Source organism: Drosophila bipectinata, chromosome 3L, assembly GCF_030179905.1.
Source record: "Drosophila bipectinata strain 14024-0381.07 chromosome 3L, DbipHiC1v2, whole genome shotgun sequence".
NCBI lineage: Eukaryota > Metazoa > Arthropoda > Insecta > Diptera > Drosophilidae > Drosophila > Drosophila bipectinata.
Window position 1 is genome coordinate 25152127 of NC_091738.1, and position 19665 is coordinate 25171791.

General features: G+C 38.7%; 1 protein-coding gene across 7 annotated transcripts in view; it reads right to left on the bottom strand.

Moving 5' to 3' along the window:
- Myo81F (Myosin 81F) overlaps positions 1 to 19665 on the bottom strand; it is a 550527-nt gene that overhangs the window by 442512 nt on the left and 88350 nt on the right. For 6 of the 7 annotated variants that reach the window (XM_070279498.1, XM_070279502.1, XM_070279501.1 and 3 more), the window contains exon 4: positions 13348 to 13455. In XM_070279498.1, coding sequence (XP_070135599.1) covers positions 13348 to 13455 — 108 coding nt within the window. Of the gene's footprint in view, positions 1 to 1414; positions 1597 to 13347; positions 13456 to 19665 lie in introns of those variants that run through there. The other variant, XM_070279505.1, reaches the window with a different exon arrangement.

The window sequence follows — 19665 nt, forward strand, 5'->3', positions numbered from 1 at the left end:
AGAGGCCTTTTTTTTATAGAGCCTTGCGGTGATACTTCCCCAGGTCAAACAGGTCAACTTAAACCATATAAGTAAAATTAATTAGTTTAGTGTAATTTCTTGTGCTTGAACGATCATTTTTAAGATTTTTTTTATGCATATGGGAACGTTTTATGCTAAAAATGAACTTTTTGGTCTCTAGAAATTTCACTAAAAATTCATTTCGGCGAAAAAAAAGGTTTGTGCGTGAAAAGTCGATCGATTGCAATTGATTGATTGCGAACATTTGAAAAAAAAATTTGAAGTAAATCGGTTCAGTAGTTTTCCGCCAATCCATATCACAGCAAAGTCATTTTTCAAAAAACAACATTTCGAGATATTCGCATTTAAAGTTTCAAGTTCAGTTCAAGGCCGCGACGAGGCGCGCGGTTAGGAGCGCTGTAACTTTCTACTGCTCGAATCTCTATGAAAATTTCGGAAAATGTTTTCAAGGAGTTGTTCTTTAAGATAAAGAAATAAAAAAATTTTCGATTTTTTTTAAAATAAAAATGGTATATGGTTATATACCTTAATGCCGAAACAGTAAACGCGATAAATTCTTCGCGATACATTCTTCCTGGCACTTATTCAGCACCAACTAGTGGAGCTTTTTTCAAACACATCATTCAACAAGTAGCCTCGGCATCCATCCAAAAAAGCGGCAATGCAAACAACGATACCTGTTTCCGTGGTGGAGTCTCCACGTCGACAAAGATAGAATTTATAAGACTTATCAAGTTCGTGACAAGGTTTTCCTAAAGGAAAATAAACGCCTAGGAAATAAGCTTTCGCCGATGTGCTCGGAAAAAAATTAATGATCCAAACTTGGTTACTAAGGTACTTTTCAAAGGAAAGGCAATACAAAAGGACCAACTATTTGCAAGATTTTAACACAATTTTTATTTTTTATTATACTACGAGAATAACTTTTAATTTTATATTAAAGGTTAAACATGACGACCTACGAAGACTACGCAGACCAGAGGGAGGCGACGATGAGGACGTTCGCAGAAGACCACAGGACACCGGTTATAGCAACGGACCTTCGACACATTCTCAAGTTGGTGGTTACCCTGAAGTTCCACTATAGGGCTTTTAGGAGTATTAACTTAAATGGTACAGCTCACAAGGATATCGCAGGTACACTTGACTTTAATGATTAGGAACAGGTCAAATTCAATCAAGACCAGCTAAGGAGGGCGGACGGAGAACAGAACTGAACATAAACCAAGTCCCCGAATGCCAATCACGGAATCTAAACATCGGCTACTTCAAGATGACGGTGGATCATGGCACCCTTATCATCAACAATGCCAACGTAATCGTGACTGATGACCAAGGCCGAAAACATAAAAACATGAAAGACACGCGCGGAAGGAATTTGGGAAAAGTGCCAAATCGCGGAACGCATCCGGTGCCCCGCATGCGCAATGATTAAAATGATGACCTCGCTGTCCTCAGCCCGACACGAGTATTCTGACGGAACTGATGCTGCAACTGGGCGACTGTAACGAAGGACTCACGGTTCAAGCGGAGAAGAATTTGAAGGTGATCTTTAAGACATCTTAAAATAACAATCTAAAAGTATAAGAATTTGGAATATATATTAATTACAAAAATTTGACGAACTAACGAAAGATAAACAAACCAATATATAATTAAATTAAGTAAATTTGGTTGGATCAGTAACGTAAACATAAACTACGTAACGTAAAAAATAAACGTCAAGATAAACTATAATTAAGATAAAAAATTTTTATAGGTAAGCACATATTGAAAACATTTCGCCTTAGTAAGATGTAACAAGGTGTTTTTCTTCTTCCCGCTCGCCACTAATTGCCGCGGCTGTTAACAAAGTTGGTGGGATTGTTCCACCGAATTTATTGTTCGACGTGATTGCCCGAGCCCAGAAATAATACAGATAGCATACAAACGTTATAAAACCTTGATTTAGAGGCCTTTTGAAACAAAAAATATAAATTACTTGTTTCCTAAATAGACTCCGCTCCACTCCGCTCCTCCTGGGTTCCACTCGGCTCCGCCGTCGGCGTTTCATGTTTGCCGTTCCTGTTGCTATTGGTCCGTCCTTTCAATGGCCTCACGCAGGCCTACCTTTCGGGACACACCCTTGTGTCGTCGGCGGGTGGTAGCGCCCATATGCGCTACAGAATCCATGCATGCGCGTTAGCGAGTCAGGATCGGGTGTTGGTCGGTGGTTATCCCGCCTTTGATGCACCAAGGAAACACCGCGCATACTCGCTAGCTAGACCTCATAAGGAGATGGTGTCCGGCATATCCTTGTCACGCAGGGTCATGCCTGTTCGTCGGAATTCAGTCGGCAAGGCCGTCAAAGCGCCGCAGCCTTATAAAGAACCAGGAGCGCTGAAATTTTCTCGCTCCTCTCGATTTAAAAAAAATTAAAACCAGATCAATAATATTCACAAAAACAAGCAATGCACAAACTTACAAATACATACCCAAAACGGAAACATTTGGCAAACCCATATAAGAAACTTATCTGAAACCTGAACCAATTCTGGCACGGCGGTATACAGCAAACATTACCCGTACCTAAAATCCAAGAATTGGTTCGAGATGGCATAATTAGACCTTCACGGTCTCCGTAAAATCCACCCGTTTGGGTTTGGGATAAAAAAAAATGGACTCATCTTGGGAGAGCACATTTAACATAGTTATTGACTACCGGAAACTTAAAATTTAAACGATTCTGAAAATAGGCGAAGCATTCGCTCAACTGGGAGAGAATAAATTATTTTCAATTATAGATCTACAAATTATAGATCTCGTATCCGAAAATTATATCGAAAAAACAGAATTTGCTGTCAATGGAGGGAAATTTGAATTCATGAGGTCTTAGACGACATATTAAGGAAACATACGAGCAAAGTATGCTACGTTTATATCGACGATATAATCGTGTTTAGAAAAACTGAAACTAATCATGCATGAGATCTAGAAAAAGTCTTCACGACTTTGCAAGAAGCGAACATGAAAATTGAAATCGACAAATGTGAGTTCTTTAAGGACTTTTGAGTTGAATTTTTGGGCGTCACCATTTCGGCAGATGGGATCAAAACTCTGATGGGTTAATAAGGTGAAGGCCAAACAAGACTTCCCTAAACCCCAAAACTTAAAATAAGTTAGATCATTTTTGGGATTATCTAGATCAGGGGTGTCCAAGCTCAGAGCAAACTCCAATACCAGTGCAAAAAATTACCAATACATTTACACCATTTTTTTCATGTCCTGAATGCCCTGAAAAATAAAGTTATACTAACATTAAAAATGTTTTGCAAAGAAGAAATTCATCGCTTCAAGTCGACCATTTTGGCCGAAACAAAATCAAAAATGAACTTTTTGCAGTGAAAAGTTTTTGGCAATCCAACAAAAAAATACATTCGGATTAGCGCGATTGAGGAGAATAGGGAAAACACGAAAAATTGTTTTTGTATTTGGGCTTTGCCTATGCTGGGAGCAACACACGTATATGACATTTCAATTCCCATATGAAAGAGAAATTCCAACAACAAAGGAGCAAAAATAGCTGAACTACTGAAAAGCTTTAGAGGTGAAAAAGGTAAGACTTTCAAAAAATGTTTCAGGAAAAATGAAAATAACGTTGGACGATGAGTCCATGAAAGCATTCCTTAAATTAAAGTGAACAATCATCTCAGATGATGTTACTAGCCTACCCAGACTTAAAAAAAGAATTTCAAATAACAACCAATGACAAAAAATGTTGGCCATAGTATGGGCTCTAAAGAACGCGCAAACTTTTAAAATACGACAGGCACCTTCAACAAGGAGAAATACAAACCACTCCTATCCTTCCCTAAATTTCCCCGGGAAATAATTGATGTAGATCTGTTCATAGCCCAAAAAAACGTAGAACTTACAGCCGTAGAAAAATTTTCCAAATACGTACGGGTGAAGATAGAAGCGAACAAATCAAGGACTGCCGAAGATTTAAAACACTACACGAAATTATGATTGAATTTGGCATTCCGCGGTTAGTTATCATGGGCAATGAAAAATCCATGAACAATAAAATTTGTACTAAAAGATCAACTCAAAGTAGAGATAATAACTACCCAAGTAACGAACATGTAGAAAGAAACTCTTACAGAGATTATGAGATGTTTTAAGAAAGAAAGCGATTCAGCCGATTTCGAAAATTTAATTTTGAACGCCGTTCAGGATTAAAATATTAATTTTTATTCTCTCCCAAATCAATCTATTTCATAGCAAGAAAAGCCCAATCGATGTGTTCTTCGAAACCAGAGTACGAAGATAGTACATAATAATAATATTAAATTATTACAGATTCTTCGTACCGATATGCCACTAGATACTAGAATGCTGCATGGAAACTAAAAGAAAATGTGAGAATTACAAAAAAATAAAAACAGGTTGGCGTCGACTTAAACCACAAAAAAAGAGCCGCAGGATCCAGCCACAAGAGACACTTTCGAGGAACAATTTGACCACGAAATTGTAATTTCCAAAATTAACGAGCAACTAGAAAACAACAATAGACAAGTAGTAAAAAAATAAATAACTAAGCGTTAGAACTACCGAACTCAATATGAGGAAAAATAGAAAAAAAAGACTCCAAAGAAAAGTTAATATCGGTACTAATATAAACAATCAAAACTTTTTAAAAACATATTTTGTTTTTATACATGTTATAGAATGGGCAAAAACAAACAAAATATTGAAATGAAACAACAATCTGTATGCCAAAAAAAATAAATGAGAATTCCATAATGATAGAACTATTTGTAGTAGAGATAACATTATAGATCTAAGAATCGTATTATTACGTAAAAATCGTATACTTGTATTACACCTTTGTTAAAGTACTCTAAGCCATATTGAAACACTATAAATAGTCATAATGTTCCACAACACGATGAAAAAACGTCAGGTACCATCCGTCTTAATAACTACAATGGCCGTGTTTGGTCATTGAGGTTTTTCAATGACAATCCGCTCCAAAATAAAAATCGAATTAACAAAATGCACGTTATAATTTATTTATTCTGCAGGAAGGTGCAACTGCACGATTGTGATAGCTGAAGACATTACGAAGCTTAAGTTTAAAAAAATGCAGTTTCTCGATATCCGGAACTCTATTAATATTGTTGATCGCTGTAATATTCTGGTCTGCAAAGAAGAATCCACCCAACTCCCCAACCAATAAAATAAAATGAGAAACATCAGAGGCATCAAAGGACGCAAATAAGATACGGAAGCACTTCGATATCTCTTACGAGGACTTCAGCGTTTAAATGAGGAGGAGTTAAACACAAAGCTAGCAACAAACACCCAGCTAAGGGCATAACAGCGTTAGCAATATCCAGGTCACTAACTTACTCCAGACGGAAAAACGATTGCCAAAAATAAGACAATATAACCAATTGCATACCCAGCAAATGAAGAGCTACAACAACGGCATTAACATCAAATCAGTAACTCCAGTTGCACAACTCAGGAAGTGCAACGGAAACGGGAACAACAATAAAAGTTGTTCGGAACGATGAAAGAGCGCAGCCAGCTTAGCCACAAGCAGAGGTTGTTTTAATTTAAATTTTAACAAAACATAAATCAGTTCCTAATGAAATTTAAATCAAAGATGGTCTTCGCTCCCAAGAATTATATATATTTAAAGCTGAACTAAATGATTTAATTAACTTAAACACTTTATGGGGAGCAAGCGATTCCTTCTTTATGTTAAATACATTCACACGACTACAATATACCCTTGTACTCTAAGAGTACATAGGAATAGATTGGCATCAAAACTTTTTCATTAAACTTTCCATTACTGGCACCAAAAAAATGTTCGATTTGTGGAAGCGGGAGTATAATGACTTAGTTGTAGATTAGAGGTCTGCATTAATAGCTAAAAAACGACATTAAAATGCACAACCTTGAAAATGAATTGAGTGAGATAAAATGCTGAGACGAAAATTAATGAATGAGTGAGTGCGACTGTGTAGGTCTTACACGCACAACATTCGGGGGATGTGCACCGAATTTAATGAGTTAGAGTTACAGTTCGCATTCGAATTGTTTCGAATGCATTCTAGAATGTACGATACAACTATGCATATTTTCCTGTATTTTTAGACGCTGATAATAAAATAATTCAAAAGTGGAAGTCATTGTTTTGTTCAGAAATATTCATTATTATGCTGTATATTTTATTTTACATATTTTATATATATATTTTTATTTTTTTTTTTCGTATTATAGCTTTGCTTTTATTTTTTGAATCTACCCTTAATTTTGAGACTAACAATAAGTTGACGAATCTTAACATTAAAATTTAACTAACAGTATACTAAGACTGCATTCCGGTTGCGCGTCCTACAGGTCGGTCGCTGGGTGGGTAAGTCATTGCGACGAAGGCGTGATTGGTTGCTCAACCTTGTTAGACCTATCGCCAGGTAGTTAGGGTGCACCGATAGCTTGGTTAAGTACTTTACCTTCTGTTCTGCGATCGCTTCTTTGACTGGTAGAATGTTTAAGTCGCGGTGTATGTTTTCGTTGCGAACGTACCACGGTGCCCCGGTGATTGTTCTCAAGATCTTCGACTGAACTCTTTGTATTATGTCAATGTTGCTATTGCTGGCGTTCCCCCATAACTGGGAGCCGTAAATCCATATAGGTTTTAGTACCGAGTTGTACAGCAGGACTTTATATTCAAGGCTAAGACGTGACCGAGCGTTGATAAGCCAATGAAGGCCGCTGGCTTTTAGCTTTAGGTGTGTTCTTTTGGCTTCAATGTGCCGGCGCCATGTGAGTCTTCTGTCGAGATGTACTCCTAGGTATGTTACTTCGTTTGCTTGTGGGAGTAGAGTGTTGTTTAATGTTATCGGCGGGCCGTTTTGCCTGTTCACAGTGAACGTAACATGCATTTTAGTTCGTTCACTTTAATTCGCCAATCTGACAGCCATTTTTCGACATCGACCATATGAAGAGCTAGCTGCGCAGTTGCTTGAATCGGGCATTTTGAGCGGCTAAGAATAGCTGTGTCATCGGCAAACGTGGATGTTGTTAGACGTGTGCTTGTCGGGATATCTGCTGTGTAGAGGACATATAATATTGCCCACAGCACGCTGCCTTGAGGAACTCCAGCTCCAACAGTGTAATCATCGGATATAGCGGTGTTGCACCTCACGACAAATTTTCTGTCGTGAAGGTAAGACTCCAAAATCTTGTGGGTGCTGTAGGGGAGCATTGTCTTGATCTTGTACATTAGACCTTCCAGCCAGACTCTATCGAATGCTTGAGTGACATCTAAAAATATGGCAGTAGAGTACTCACGTTTTTCGAACGCGTTCCGAATTTCGGATGTTATCCGGTTGACCTGCTCAATTGTTCCATGCTTTTCACGAAACCCAAATTGGTGTGACGGGATTCCTTCCTGGATTCTCAGGTATGTGTTTATCCGAGTCATTAGGCATTTTTCAAAGAGTTTAGATAGGCAAGAGAGTAGGCTTATAGGTCTATACGACGTGGGGATAGTGTGGTCTTTTCCCGGCTTTGCTATCATTATTATAATTGATATTTTCCATCTCACTGGAAAGTGGCCAAGTTTTGCGATGGCATTAAATAGCTGGGTGTGAGTGCAAACGGCGCAGTATGGGAGCTCATTTTGGGAGTTATGAGGTCGCAGCCCGGGGATTTTTTCGGATTTAATTGTCGATTGATGATGTTAACGATTTCGTTCGGGCGAAACTCAATCGGCTCATGTTGAGGCTGGGGCTCATATGATAAAGTCGGCAAAGTAAACGCATTGGTGGCAGGATTTGGTTGGAAGACATTTTTAAGGTGTTTGGCAAACGTGCTGGCTCTGTCTGCGTCGCTGCGCGCCCTCCCGCCTGTGGAATTTCTCATAGGCATCACGGTTTCTTTCGGTTAGCTCAGAGTTGGGTGAGCTCTTCATAGTGAGTGTTTTGTACTGTTCGTTGACAATTGCTCTATGTAGCGGCGGTGGACATACGTTTCTTCTTGCTGTAGAGCTTGATCAAGTTGACGTGAGGCATGTTTGAAGCGTTGCTTAGCAGATGGCGATCTGTGACATTGCCATTCTCGACGTAAGCGTCGCTTTTCGAGGACGAGCTTTTCGATTTGTAGATTTGTCTTCTTTTGATTGCGTTGTGTGTTTATATTTTGAGGTGTTGAAACTTGAGCTGCAGAGACGAGTACAGACTCCAGCAAATTAACAAAACTGTCTACGTTGGCTTCGTCGCTGAGGTGAGGACTCAGCTCAATGTGTGAGCTGATGTACTTCCTGTACTTAACCCAATTTATGTGAGGTCAGATTTGATGATTGATCCCATGTTCCTGGGTGTTGGAGTAGAGTAAAAAGGACAGGCGAGTGATCAGATGAAAGATCCGAAAGGCATTCGGCGCATATAAGATTTTTAGGAATGTTTTTGGTAATCGCAAAGTCAATTAAATCGGGAAGTTTCTTTGGGTCTGCCGGCCAGTATGTTGGTGTGCCAGAAGAAGCATAGTCTAGCTTGTTCTTAGCTTTGATAATTGCATTATAGAGCTGCTTTCCTTTTGGGGTCACGAGACTAGATCCCCAGTGTGTGTGCTTGGCATTGTAGTCTCCTGCTGCTATGAAGTGGTCTCCGAGTGAGTTGAAAAACTGCATAAACTCATCTTCGGCTATGGTGAAGCGTGAGGGGCAGTAAACGGCAGCTAGAGTTAATTGCTTGCCAGTATTTAGGTGTATATTTATTGATGTGGCCTGTAGGTAGTTTTTTGCAAATTTCGTTTGATAATGGTGCTTAATACGGCTTCTGATTAAAATTCCAGTCCCGCCTTGTGCTTTACCATCTGGATGATTTGTTCCATCGAATGAATATCCTCGTAGTTGGAAATTGTATCTGTTCGTAAGATGTGTTTCTGAAAGCAGCATTACGTCGATTTGATTGTCTAGTAGGAATTGCGCTAACTCGAGTTTATGCTGCGAAACGCTGTTATCGTTCCACGTAGATATTCGTAGGGAAGTCATTATTTGGATTGTTGTGAAACCAGCATTTGTATTAATACAAGTAGATTTTGGTTTCGCATTAGATCTTGCATAGTTGTACGCATAAACGACATGAACTCCGTAAGGCTTTGTTGTAGACTGCATATCATAGCTTCAAAGTTACTTTTTGGCTGCTCCGGCGGTTGATGCTGCTGAGCCGTGTTCGGTTCTTGGAGTGCTGATTGCGGCAGTGAGCTTTTTGAGGCTGGGGTAGCCAGTCCTGATTTTAAAGCGCTTGCGTATGTGACATTTTTTGCAGAGTTTGTGGGTCCTAGTAAGGGTTTGACTTGGAGGCTATGAACTGATTATTTTGGGTGCGGGCACTAAATCCCCTCTGGTGGATGCGACTTTTCAGCTCCTTATAAACTGGGCAACCTCTATAGTTAGCAGTGTGATTTCCACCGCAGTTACCTCACTTTTTCGAGTTTTGGTCATATTTGCTCGCTGGGCAGTGTGCGGAGTCATGAAGCTCACCACAAACTACACAAACCGGGCGCAGTTTACAGTAAGACCTTGTATGGCCATATTCTTGGCAGTTCGCACATTGTACCGGGCCACTGCGTTTGTGCGGCTCCTCAACTGTAATTCTGCGGTGCAGCAGGAACTGAAGATTGTATATAGGGTGCACTTCGTATTTCTTTAGGGGCTTAATTTGTGGTTCGAGCTCAACCTTAAAGAGTGGCTGCGGCTTTCTATCCCTGTTTGGGACATTGAACACTGTCTTTGCGCTAAATCCCTTCTCTTGTAGCGCCTTTGTTATCTCTGCAGGCGATACTTCGGGCTCTATGCCCTTAAGTACGACTTGCAAGCCCTTGCTGCTTTTTAGCTGATACGTTCTTTTCTGATAAAGTTCTTTTTTTTGTCGGTGAGGTATTTCGATAATACTCTGTAATTGTCTTCAGACTTCGTTTGAACTTTTGTTTCCTGGATGTTGCCCTTTACGAGTGGTATTATGTGGAAGTTGTCCTTGCCAATGAGCTCTATAATTTTGTTGACAAGAACGTTGGAACTTTTTTCTCGTACGTAAATTGGCGGGGGCTTAGGCTTCCTTTTTTCGACTTCTGTAGATTTTGATTTGGATGTAGCGATCCATACCAGTCTGCACAGCCGGCAAATTATTTTCTTTGTTTTTGTTCTCTTTTTCGGGCAGCGCAGCGGCAGAAGTATTAATGTTTGTGCTGCTAGCTGATGACGTCGTTAAACGCGCTGTCGTTACAGTAGCGGTTGTTGTTGTTGTTACGGTTGACGTTGTCAAAGAGGTTGCGGTGCTAGTTACTGCGCTCTTTGGCTGCAGAGACATCGATGGTAGCAAAGGGGAGCAAGAACGCGATCCCTCGCTCTCTACGTTTAAGAATTCGGCCAAGTTTGGGGTAATTGACCGTGTTTGGGATGAGTTTGCATCACTTTCGGTTGCTTTGAAAGTGAAGTAAGCGTTGTTTCTTTGTACTGAGAGCCGTCTCTCGTCTTGCTCACGTTGAAGTTGTCTGCGAACGTCGTTTAGACTCATTGCAATCAAGGTTGAGTTTGTTCGAGTTTTAAATGTTATATTTTATAATAATTAATTAATTAATCAATATAAACATTAGCGATTTCATCGATGAAAGCGTCTTTTCGCGTTGTTGTTGATTTACGAAACCAGTCACTGCACTTTTTTGATATTATTGGATACTTTTTTTTTTCCCGGAGCACAGTAAATACACGTCTGCATGCGACGACAATTCAACAGCGACTTATTTTACTTATATGAATGTAAAAATATTTTCAATATTTATTAACAAATAAATTTCTAGCACAATTTTGCCGCTAAAAAAATGTTGTAAAATAATTTAATTTGGAAAAACTTAAGAAAACTAAACAAAAAACACTAAGAAAATAATAATAATATTTAAAAACCATAAGTAAAAATACACTTTCATCATAATTCACCTTTCGGTCAATTCCCTCATTATTGAGGAAGTATTTAAGAAGCGTTTTGCTCAACAAAAGAAAATAAATGAATGCATAGAGTGTGTTAAAAACCATTTGAGTCATTCGGCTGCATTCCCCATTCCAAAATCACTCTTTTTACTTCCCACTCCAACTCACTCGGTTTCAAAGCAAGAGAGTCGTCATTGTTAACGAATTCGTCGTATTTGATTGGATTTGATATTAATTTAAAGTTTTTTTAATTTGAATTGTATTTTGTAGTTGAATTGTTAGTATTTAAATATAGTCTACGATAGCTTAGGAGGAGTGGGAGCGAAAGCTCATATTCGCTCTTGTGCGAATACGCCCCGCTTCGGCGAAATAGATAAGTTAGGCTTAGGATTAGAGAAATATAGATCGAATTATAACGTTGACGTTATAATATATGACGTTGGCCACATCTTTTTCGTTTTGCTTTCGTCATTTTTTATATAGTTAGCAGCCACTATTATTTTTTTTATATTTTATCGTGAGAGATAAACTAATCTCATTCAACAGTCATTAAAACTTCACAAGCCAGTCGTCTCAAGCCAGTAAAGCAACAATGTTAAATGTATAAAGTGGGGATAAAAAAAAAAAATAACTACAGCCAAATCGAATCAAGCTATAATGTCACATTACAGTTCTATACTAAACACAGGAGAACCAACATATCGGAACCAAAATAACATTCCATGAAAAAACTACCATAAAAAATAACTATACATCACTAACATCACTTATAACATCACTATACAATTGAATGACGAAGTAGAATACATTTCATGACAACTTACAAAAAAACACGGTAGCCTCTAGTAAGAAAGAAAGTACACCCAAAACATGAAGCTTCCAGACCTAGAAAGTTTTAAAATTTATACAAACCACATTATAATGAACCTTAAAATTAATTGGAAACATACCAAAACTGGAACCGTAAAAAAGTTCATTCGGCCTTTTTTTGACACATCTTCACCCTTTTTGGCAGGAGCCATCTATTAATCTAGTGTTCTCTATCTGCGCAAGCATTAAACATGATTTAAAATGACAATTCCAAAGATTCAGATTCAGGATCAAGATAGAAGGATCGGACCCATAGAAATACGAGAGAAACAGCATTGTTTGAAACAGGTGCTCTGCAGCCCAACATAAATAGCCATAAGAGGAGCGTCTATCGCATTCAAGAAAGAATCACGAAATATTTCAGAGTGCAGTGCGTTGATAAGTAGTTTTAAGTTAATTTAAAATATTGATGATTTTTCTTAACAGATAATTAAATGGATTGAACTCAGTTTCAGAACGAAACTCCTTGGTAATACCAGCATTGTTTTAAGGTTCCTTTAAAAATATCCAAAAATTGTGCGAATTTTACGGGCCTATCTTTCCTCCAGCATCTTCGGCTCACAAGATTCGCTTCACCATTTACCACTTCATGCCAAAAACAAAATTGTTGATCCCAATGAATCTCCATTTTTATAAAAAAAAAACAAGAAAGGAAAGATAACTTCGGACGGAGCCGATACCCTTGCAGCTAAAACCGGAAATATCGCAAACATCGGATATAGTTGGCCGATCCTTATAAGAATATCATAATAAAACCTATTAATTACAATTTAATATCTATAAAAAAGTCCCAATCTTCTATCTTCAAAAATGCCAACATTGGTATTTTTACCAAATACCATTTCCGATCGTTCAGTTATATGGCAGCTATACGATATAGCCGGACGTTCCTTATTAAATTTGGTAGCTTGGATCAACTGACCAAAAATAAAATCTGTACTAAGTTCCAGCTTTCTATCTTCAAAAACACGAAAGTTGGGTCATTTCCGATCGTTCAGTTATATGGCAGCTATAGGATATAGTCGACCGATCCTTACGAAATTTAGCATGTCGTATTTTTTTGCCAAAAATAGTTTTTTTGTAAAATTTAAGCTGTCCAACTCTAAAGACACCGAAGTTATTCCATTTTCGATCAATCAGTTATAAGGCAGCTATAGGATATAGTCGGCCAATCCCGGTCGTTCCGACTTATATACTGCGTGCAAAGGAAAGAAGGGTGTGTGCAAAGTTTCAAGTCGATGGCATTAAAACTGAAAGACTAGTTCGCGTAGAAACAGACAGACAGACGGACAGACAGACGGACATGCTCATATCAACTCAGGATGTGATCCTGATCAAGAATATATATACTTTATAGGGTCGGAGATTTCTCCTTCATTGCGTTGCACACTTTGACCAAAATTATAATACCCTCTGCAAGGGTATAAAAATATCAAAATGTATTTGTTTGGATAAAGAAAAAAATGTACCTGATTTATATGATCATCAACAATGCTTTTATAGGCTTCTTCAGCTAACGCAAAAACATGCGGCTTTAAAACCCCGAAATTGGATCCATGGTATTTTTTTACATATTCCTGAAATGAAATAAATTATTACCATTTTATTTATTTACAAAAAAATAAAATTATTTTTAATAACTAAAACAACATTTTTGTTGATATGATTTCAATAAATTTTGTCGACGAAAAAAATATATCCTACAATTTTTTATATTATTAATATTCTTGAATATTTTTAATGCACCCGTCTATAATAGAATTTTTTTGAGGAATGAAATAATTTATAAAATTCTCATCAGATATGGAACTCTTAACTAATAATTAAAGAGATGATGATGATACTGCAGACTCAATTGTGAAATTAATTATTGCCAAATTAATAAACTAATTGAACGAGATTGGACTGACCGGATAATTGATGTTTACTTTAAGTAACGCTCTGTTTGAAATTTTTAAAACTGAGAGACTATAGACAGTGTATATATAAAGACAGAAATGCCTATATAGACTCAGGAAATTTTCCTGATCAAGAATCAAAAATAGGGTCAGAGATTTTGTCCCAAGAGTTTACTCAGGGTACATGACGACCTTCACACTATGGGGCCAAGAAAAATCTTTCTTGGACTTAAAACAGTAAAGCGATAAACATTTTTCAATAGATTTGATTAGGGTTATATTGCTTAAAATCATACATGGATATGATTTTAATGAATTAGTATGTGTAAAGAATAGCCCAGCAGTTCGGCTGGTGGCAATAGTTCTTTTTGGGTATGGATTCGGGTACTCTTTTGTGGGTACCCATATCGCTTACTGTATAGCGGCTTGGGTATTCTCTGCTTCATGTTTTTTTCTATAACGATGCGAGTATATACTTTGGTACTCCCTCTGGATACGACGGTCGGACCACCACAAAGCGCAAACGATATTTTTCTTTTAAAGGAAATGACCGCTTAAAAAGTGGACATGCAGTAAATTGTTTGTTTTTGATGCTAGAAGGAGTTTAACAGATGCGAGTATATCCTTTGGTACTCCTTTTGGGTACGACGGTCGGACCACCACAAAGCGCAAACGAAAATGTTCTCTTTTTTTATTTTTGCTTCAGTATAACTTGAGCATATTTGGTGACGCGACGTAAAAGTGTGGTAAATAATAAAAAAAATAATAAAAACACTGAATAAATACTAAAAACAGTGACAGTGAATCAGTGATAAAAAAAGGGATAAAAAAGGTAATAATTATAATTATGGTTTGCAAAAGAGAGGAAGAATTTATTTTTAGGCGTCAATTATAAGGCATTTGTTGCAGCCCTGGTAAAGTTGCCAGAAATTTAAAAAATATACTAAGCGATTCCTTAATGATGGAGTATAACGTCATTAAAAACAGCGCGAAATGTTTATTTAGCACTACTTGGTAAGAATTTAAAAAAAATATTGGTTTTAATTTTAATAATGATTTTTTTTATAATATTAGATGCAATTACTGCTGATGGCGGCAATGGAAATATGCCTCAAACAACAACAACAACGACAACAATAGCAACAACAACACATAATTTTTGCACACGTAACACAAGTATGAAATGGTGTAATTCTGTGAATTTATAATATGTAAAATAATTTTATAAATTTTTAAAAATGAATTAAATGTATTTCTATTATATTAAATAATTTTATATATATTTAAAAACAAAAATTTATAAGAAAAAAAAATCTTTTTCTGGGTATGTAAATCGATGTCCCTTGGTAGATACCCAAGTGGCTATACTGTATAGAGTACTAAATTCCGTACCTAAATCGATGTCCCTTAGTAGTATGTATTTGGGTACTCTTTTTGAGTACCCCAATTCGATACTCATTGGTATACGAAGAGGTGACGATTGTACACTGTCTATGGCATGCCTTAGTTAAATTCGCCTCTGAAATACATGTCTTAGGTATTGACTGGTGGGTACTCGTCTACCCTAGAGGCATAGTGAATTCGACACCCATGCACTAGTCCGGCGAACTGCTGGGAGCAGTAGGCTGCGACCATGACCCTTAAACTGTGTGTGTGCGACACACGAACTTATTCGATATATAATGTTTATTGGCGACAAGAGAGAAATGCTTTAAAGTTCGGAGTTAAGTTATTGCGAACTTATTGCGGAGTTAGCGAATTGCACAAAAAAAAGAAATACAAAGATCTAAGAATGTAAAGTTGAATAAGGGCAATATATCATCACGCGATTTCAGGAAATACACAAACATGTATCGCGTATAACCGTCAATGAATGGGACGCCTTATTCATTGGTCCGCCTATGTCCGAATAAACGATATCGAATATTTTATTCGCACGATTTTCTGGCGCCTTCGGGAACGATTTTAAACAGATTTTACTTTTGCGCATATTTCACAGGCGATATCTGACGCGCTGTCAATGTTTTTAATTGACGCTTGCTATATTTAAATGGCCATAACGGTAGATAATACACTATAAACTTATTGACCCATCGTCCATCACAAAAAGCTTTTTCTTTTTAGAGCTTTTAGAACAATCGCATTTTTATAGTCATATTCATAGTCACAGTATACATAGTATAGTCATAGAATAAAGCGTTCTTTCTGGAAAAACCACTTTATAGCCGGTCGCGACGGCCCTTGATACATTAAAATTGATCTTACGAAGAATCAATTGATCTTACGAAGACGGCCCTTGATACATTAAAATTGATCTTACGAAGAATCAATTTTAGAATTGATACGCCCTGTGCCAATCCAATACAATCAAAAAAACAATATTTTACCAGCGAGTAAAAAGTTTTGTGATGTGTAAGTTTTTGTTGAAAGTTTTTTGCTTGTTGAACGCACATTTCTGTAACCGCAAAACTTGAAATCTCTCCCTCTTCAATAATCTTTATTTTAAAATTAGAAAAGAACGGTAAGTGATCATCAGAACTGTCAGTAGCATAACTGTAAGATTTCAACCTCCCTTAGCTTTTCTTCGATCTCCATAAACGTATTTACATATAAACTCTTGGGGTCCAGACGTTTCTATTAAGCTTAATTAGGGTAAACGTTTGAACAGAGTCAACTTGCAAGCGGGACCTTGTGACGGTGGGGGAGATAGAGATATTGGGAGTTAATTAGGCGCGTCTATGGAAAATAACTAACTATGAACAGACCAAGTTTGAGTTATGCCTTATGCCAATTTCAAACTATCAGGTCTACATCCCATCGAAGGAGAAATGAACTGCTCAAATCCCGGGACCAGCGGGTTCCTTTTATATATGCACGAAGGTGGGTAAAGGTGCCAGGTGGGAGGCGGTTTCCACTGCGAGCGTCTTTGTCCAAATGAGTCCTTCAGACTTCCCGAAAACTGTAGTGTGTTCCAATCTGAATCAATAGCTATCATGGAAGCACTTAGATCTCCTGCACTTTCTGGCCCCCAAGAAACTATTTGTATCTTCTCACGGCTCTTGACGGATTTTCATCTAACTCTAGGACAGTGAATGACTTTTGGACATTTATGAACGAGATACATGACATTCCTGTTATATGGGTTCCCGGATATAGGGACCATGAGGGAAAGACTCGCCCGAGTCTTCGGAGTCTTCCGAAGCTTCCTAAAAAGACTCGCCCGATTCGCTCCAATGGGCCTCTTTTTATACTGACTGGAGCGCCAGTTAATCCTCCTGGATTCTGCTCTTGCCGTTAGTCCTGCTTCCAGAATCACGCCACTTTCCTGTTGGCGGGTTGCCGTCTGTGCCTCTTCACCTCTCCCGGCCACGGACCTCTCCTATTGCTATGCGGACTTTCAGGGCCCGCTACACTTGCCAAAATCCACCTGCGCGGCGTGCTGATTAACCCCCACCCCCCTACCTTTGACTACCTTTCCATAGTCTTACTGCTGCTCCGGGAACCGTTACGTTCCACGTCGGTTCCGTCTTCCCACGGGCGGCCGGAACTCGTTACGTTCCACGTGGTTCGCCCCTAAGCGCCCCCTTCACTCTTTGACCCAAATCAACTGACCTTCACATTCACATCATACCACAGCCACCACGATACTTCCACAAGGGGGCCTACCTCAATGGTAGAGCTTGGACACTGTCCAACCCGTGGCACCGAAGTTTGTGGGCTCGGTAAGAGGGAGCAGACAAGTCACCTCCTGGCTACAACTTGCCGCGTCGTAAGGAAAAACCACACCCAGGCACCAAATAGTGCGCAGGGCACCATGAGTCCGGCATAAATGGTCCGCCTGGCGCGGGGACTAAAACCATAGTCAGCACGCAGCACACACACCAATGCTCCCACGACTCCGGCCACTCGCTGACGCAGCGATGCGATATGCATGATCAAGTTCATGGGTTCCTTGACCGTGATACCAAGACCTGCTTCTGCAGATCTCACACACGGAGCGCGAGGGTTCCAGCAGCATTATCACAGCATGGCACAGCAACATGGACATTAGTGGCGCTCCTTTTCTTCCAGCACGCCTCAGGATTTGCCCTCGACAAGGTCATCTGGCCATCCGCATACGCGCTAAGAGCTCAGTATGGCTGGAGGCGCCGCAGCAGATCCCAAATATATGGGCCACTAATGGATCGCTGCGGGCATCATCCCAAGTCGGTGATTCGACGCAGAGCAGCACTCCATTCGACATTGTCGAACGCTCCTTTAAAATCTACGCAGATTCCGAGTACGTATCTCCGGGGAGGAATCCGAACTTCCATCTGCATCCTTAAGGAAAAACTTCCTTCCGATCCTTATGAGAATATCATAATACAACCAATATATTTCAATAAAAAATCTAACAACAGGAACCAAGCTTTTATCTTTAAAAATAACAAAGTTGTTCTTTTCACCAATTGCTACTCCCAATCGTTCAGGTATATGGCCGCTATAAGATAGAGTCGACCGATCCTTATGAAATTTGGTAAGTCACATTAACTCTCTATGTCTAAAAACACCAAAGTACCATTTCCGACCAATCAGCTTTATGGCAGCTATGAGTTATAGTCGGCCGATCCTTATGAAATAAGGTAAGTCATATTAACTCTCTTAGTCTAAGAACACCAAAATACCATTTCCGATCAATCTGTTATATGGCAGGTATAGGGTATAATCGTCCGATCCCGGCCGTACCGTTTTATATACTGCGTGCAAAGGAAAAAATGGTGTGTCCAAAGTTTCAAGTACATAGCTTTAAAACTGACAGACTATGCGTAGAAACAGAAAGACGGACAAAAGATTAACAAGAAAGGAAAGCTAGCTTTGGGCGAAGCCGAAGTTGATATACCCTTGCAGTTGAGGGACGCCACATGTAGCACGGACCAAGCGGGAATTTACATATTTAAATAAGACTCTTTGTGTTTTTCCATAAAAGTAGCTGGAGATCCACGTTACGAGGCCTATAGGAAATCGCAGTAGATTCAGTTTTCTCAACAGGAGTGAGAGATTGACTGAATCAAATGCTTTACTGAAGTCTGCGTAACCAACATCAGTTTGAAATCCTTTCTTAATAACAAAGGCTTGCTAAAGTGGAGAGATAATCGAAGAGCAAAAGTGATCCAAATATGGAGTAATAAATTCTTCAAATAACTTTGGAATTGCCGACTTGAAAAGTCTATGTAGAGGTTTGCATAGAGTACATCCTGGTACTATATCGGGGCCTGGCGAATAAACGGGTTCGACCCATAGAAGATCAGATAGTAAGCTATTCTCGGAGAATGACGTGCAGACAATAAGATTTGCCGTTAAAAGTTGTATGTTTAAGGCTGTACTGTCGTTTTAGGCGGAGAGTAATTTGTTTGAAAAATTTTGCGAAAAAATCGGCAATGGCCGATCAGAGGTCACAGAGGAATTTTCAAACGTATGCAGAGGTGGAATAAATACATATTCACGCTTAGAGTTTATAAAGTTATAAAACTGCTTCGGATTCTGAGTAAACTGTATCCGGCAGCGGCAAATATAATTTCTGTAACCTTCAGCGTTAAGCACGGTAAAATTTGACCGAGATACTAGATAGTATCTTGAAAAATCTATACTACTGTAGGTTTTCTTATATGTTTTTTTAGCCTGTTTTTATTAGTTTTTTAGTTTGTACCTGTACCAGCCTTTACCAAGGAGGATTATTTGAAGCGGACGGATATTTCCCTGGCACTCATGAGTCAAAAAATGTATTTAAATGTGGGTAACTAGGGACATGGTGCGTGGTAAGTGATAGTTATCGACATTAGACCAATTTAGTTCTTCTTCAATTTAGTTATATTAAGGTTACTCAAAGCTACAAGCTGGTCGCAACCGGAC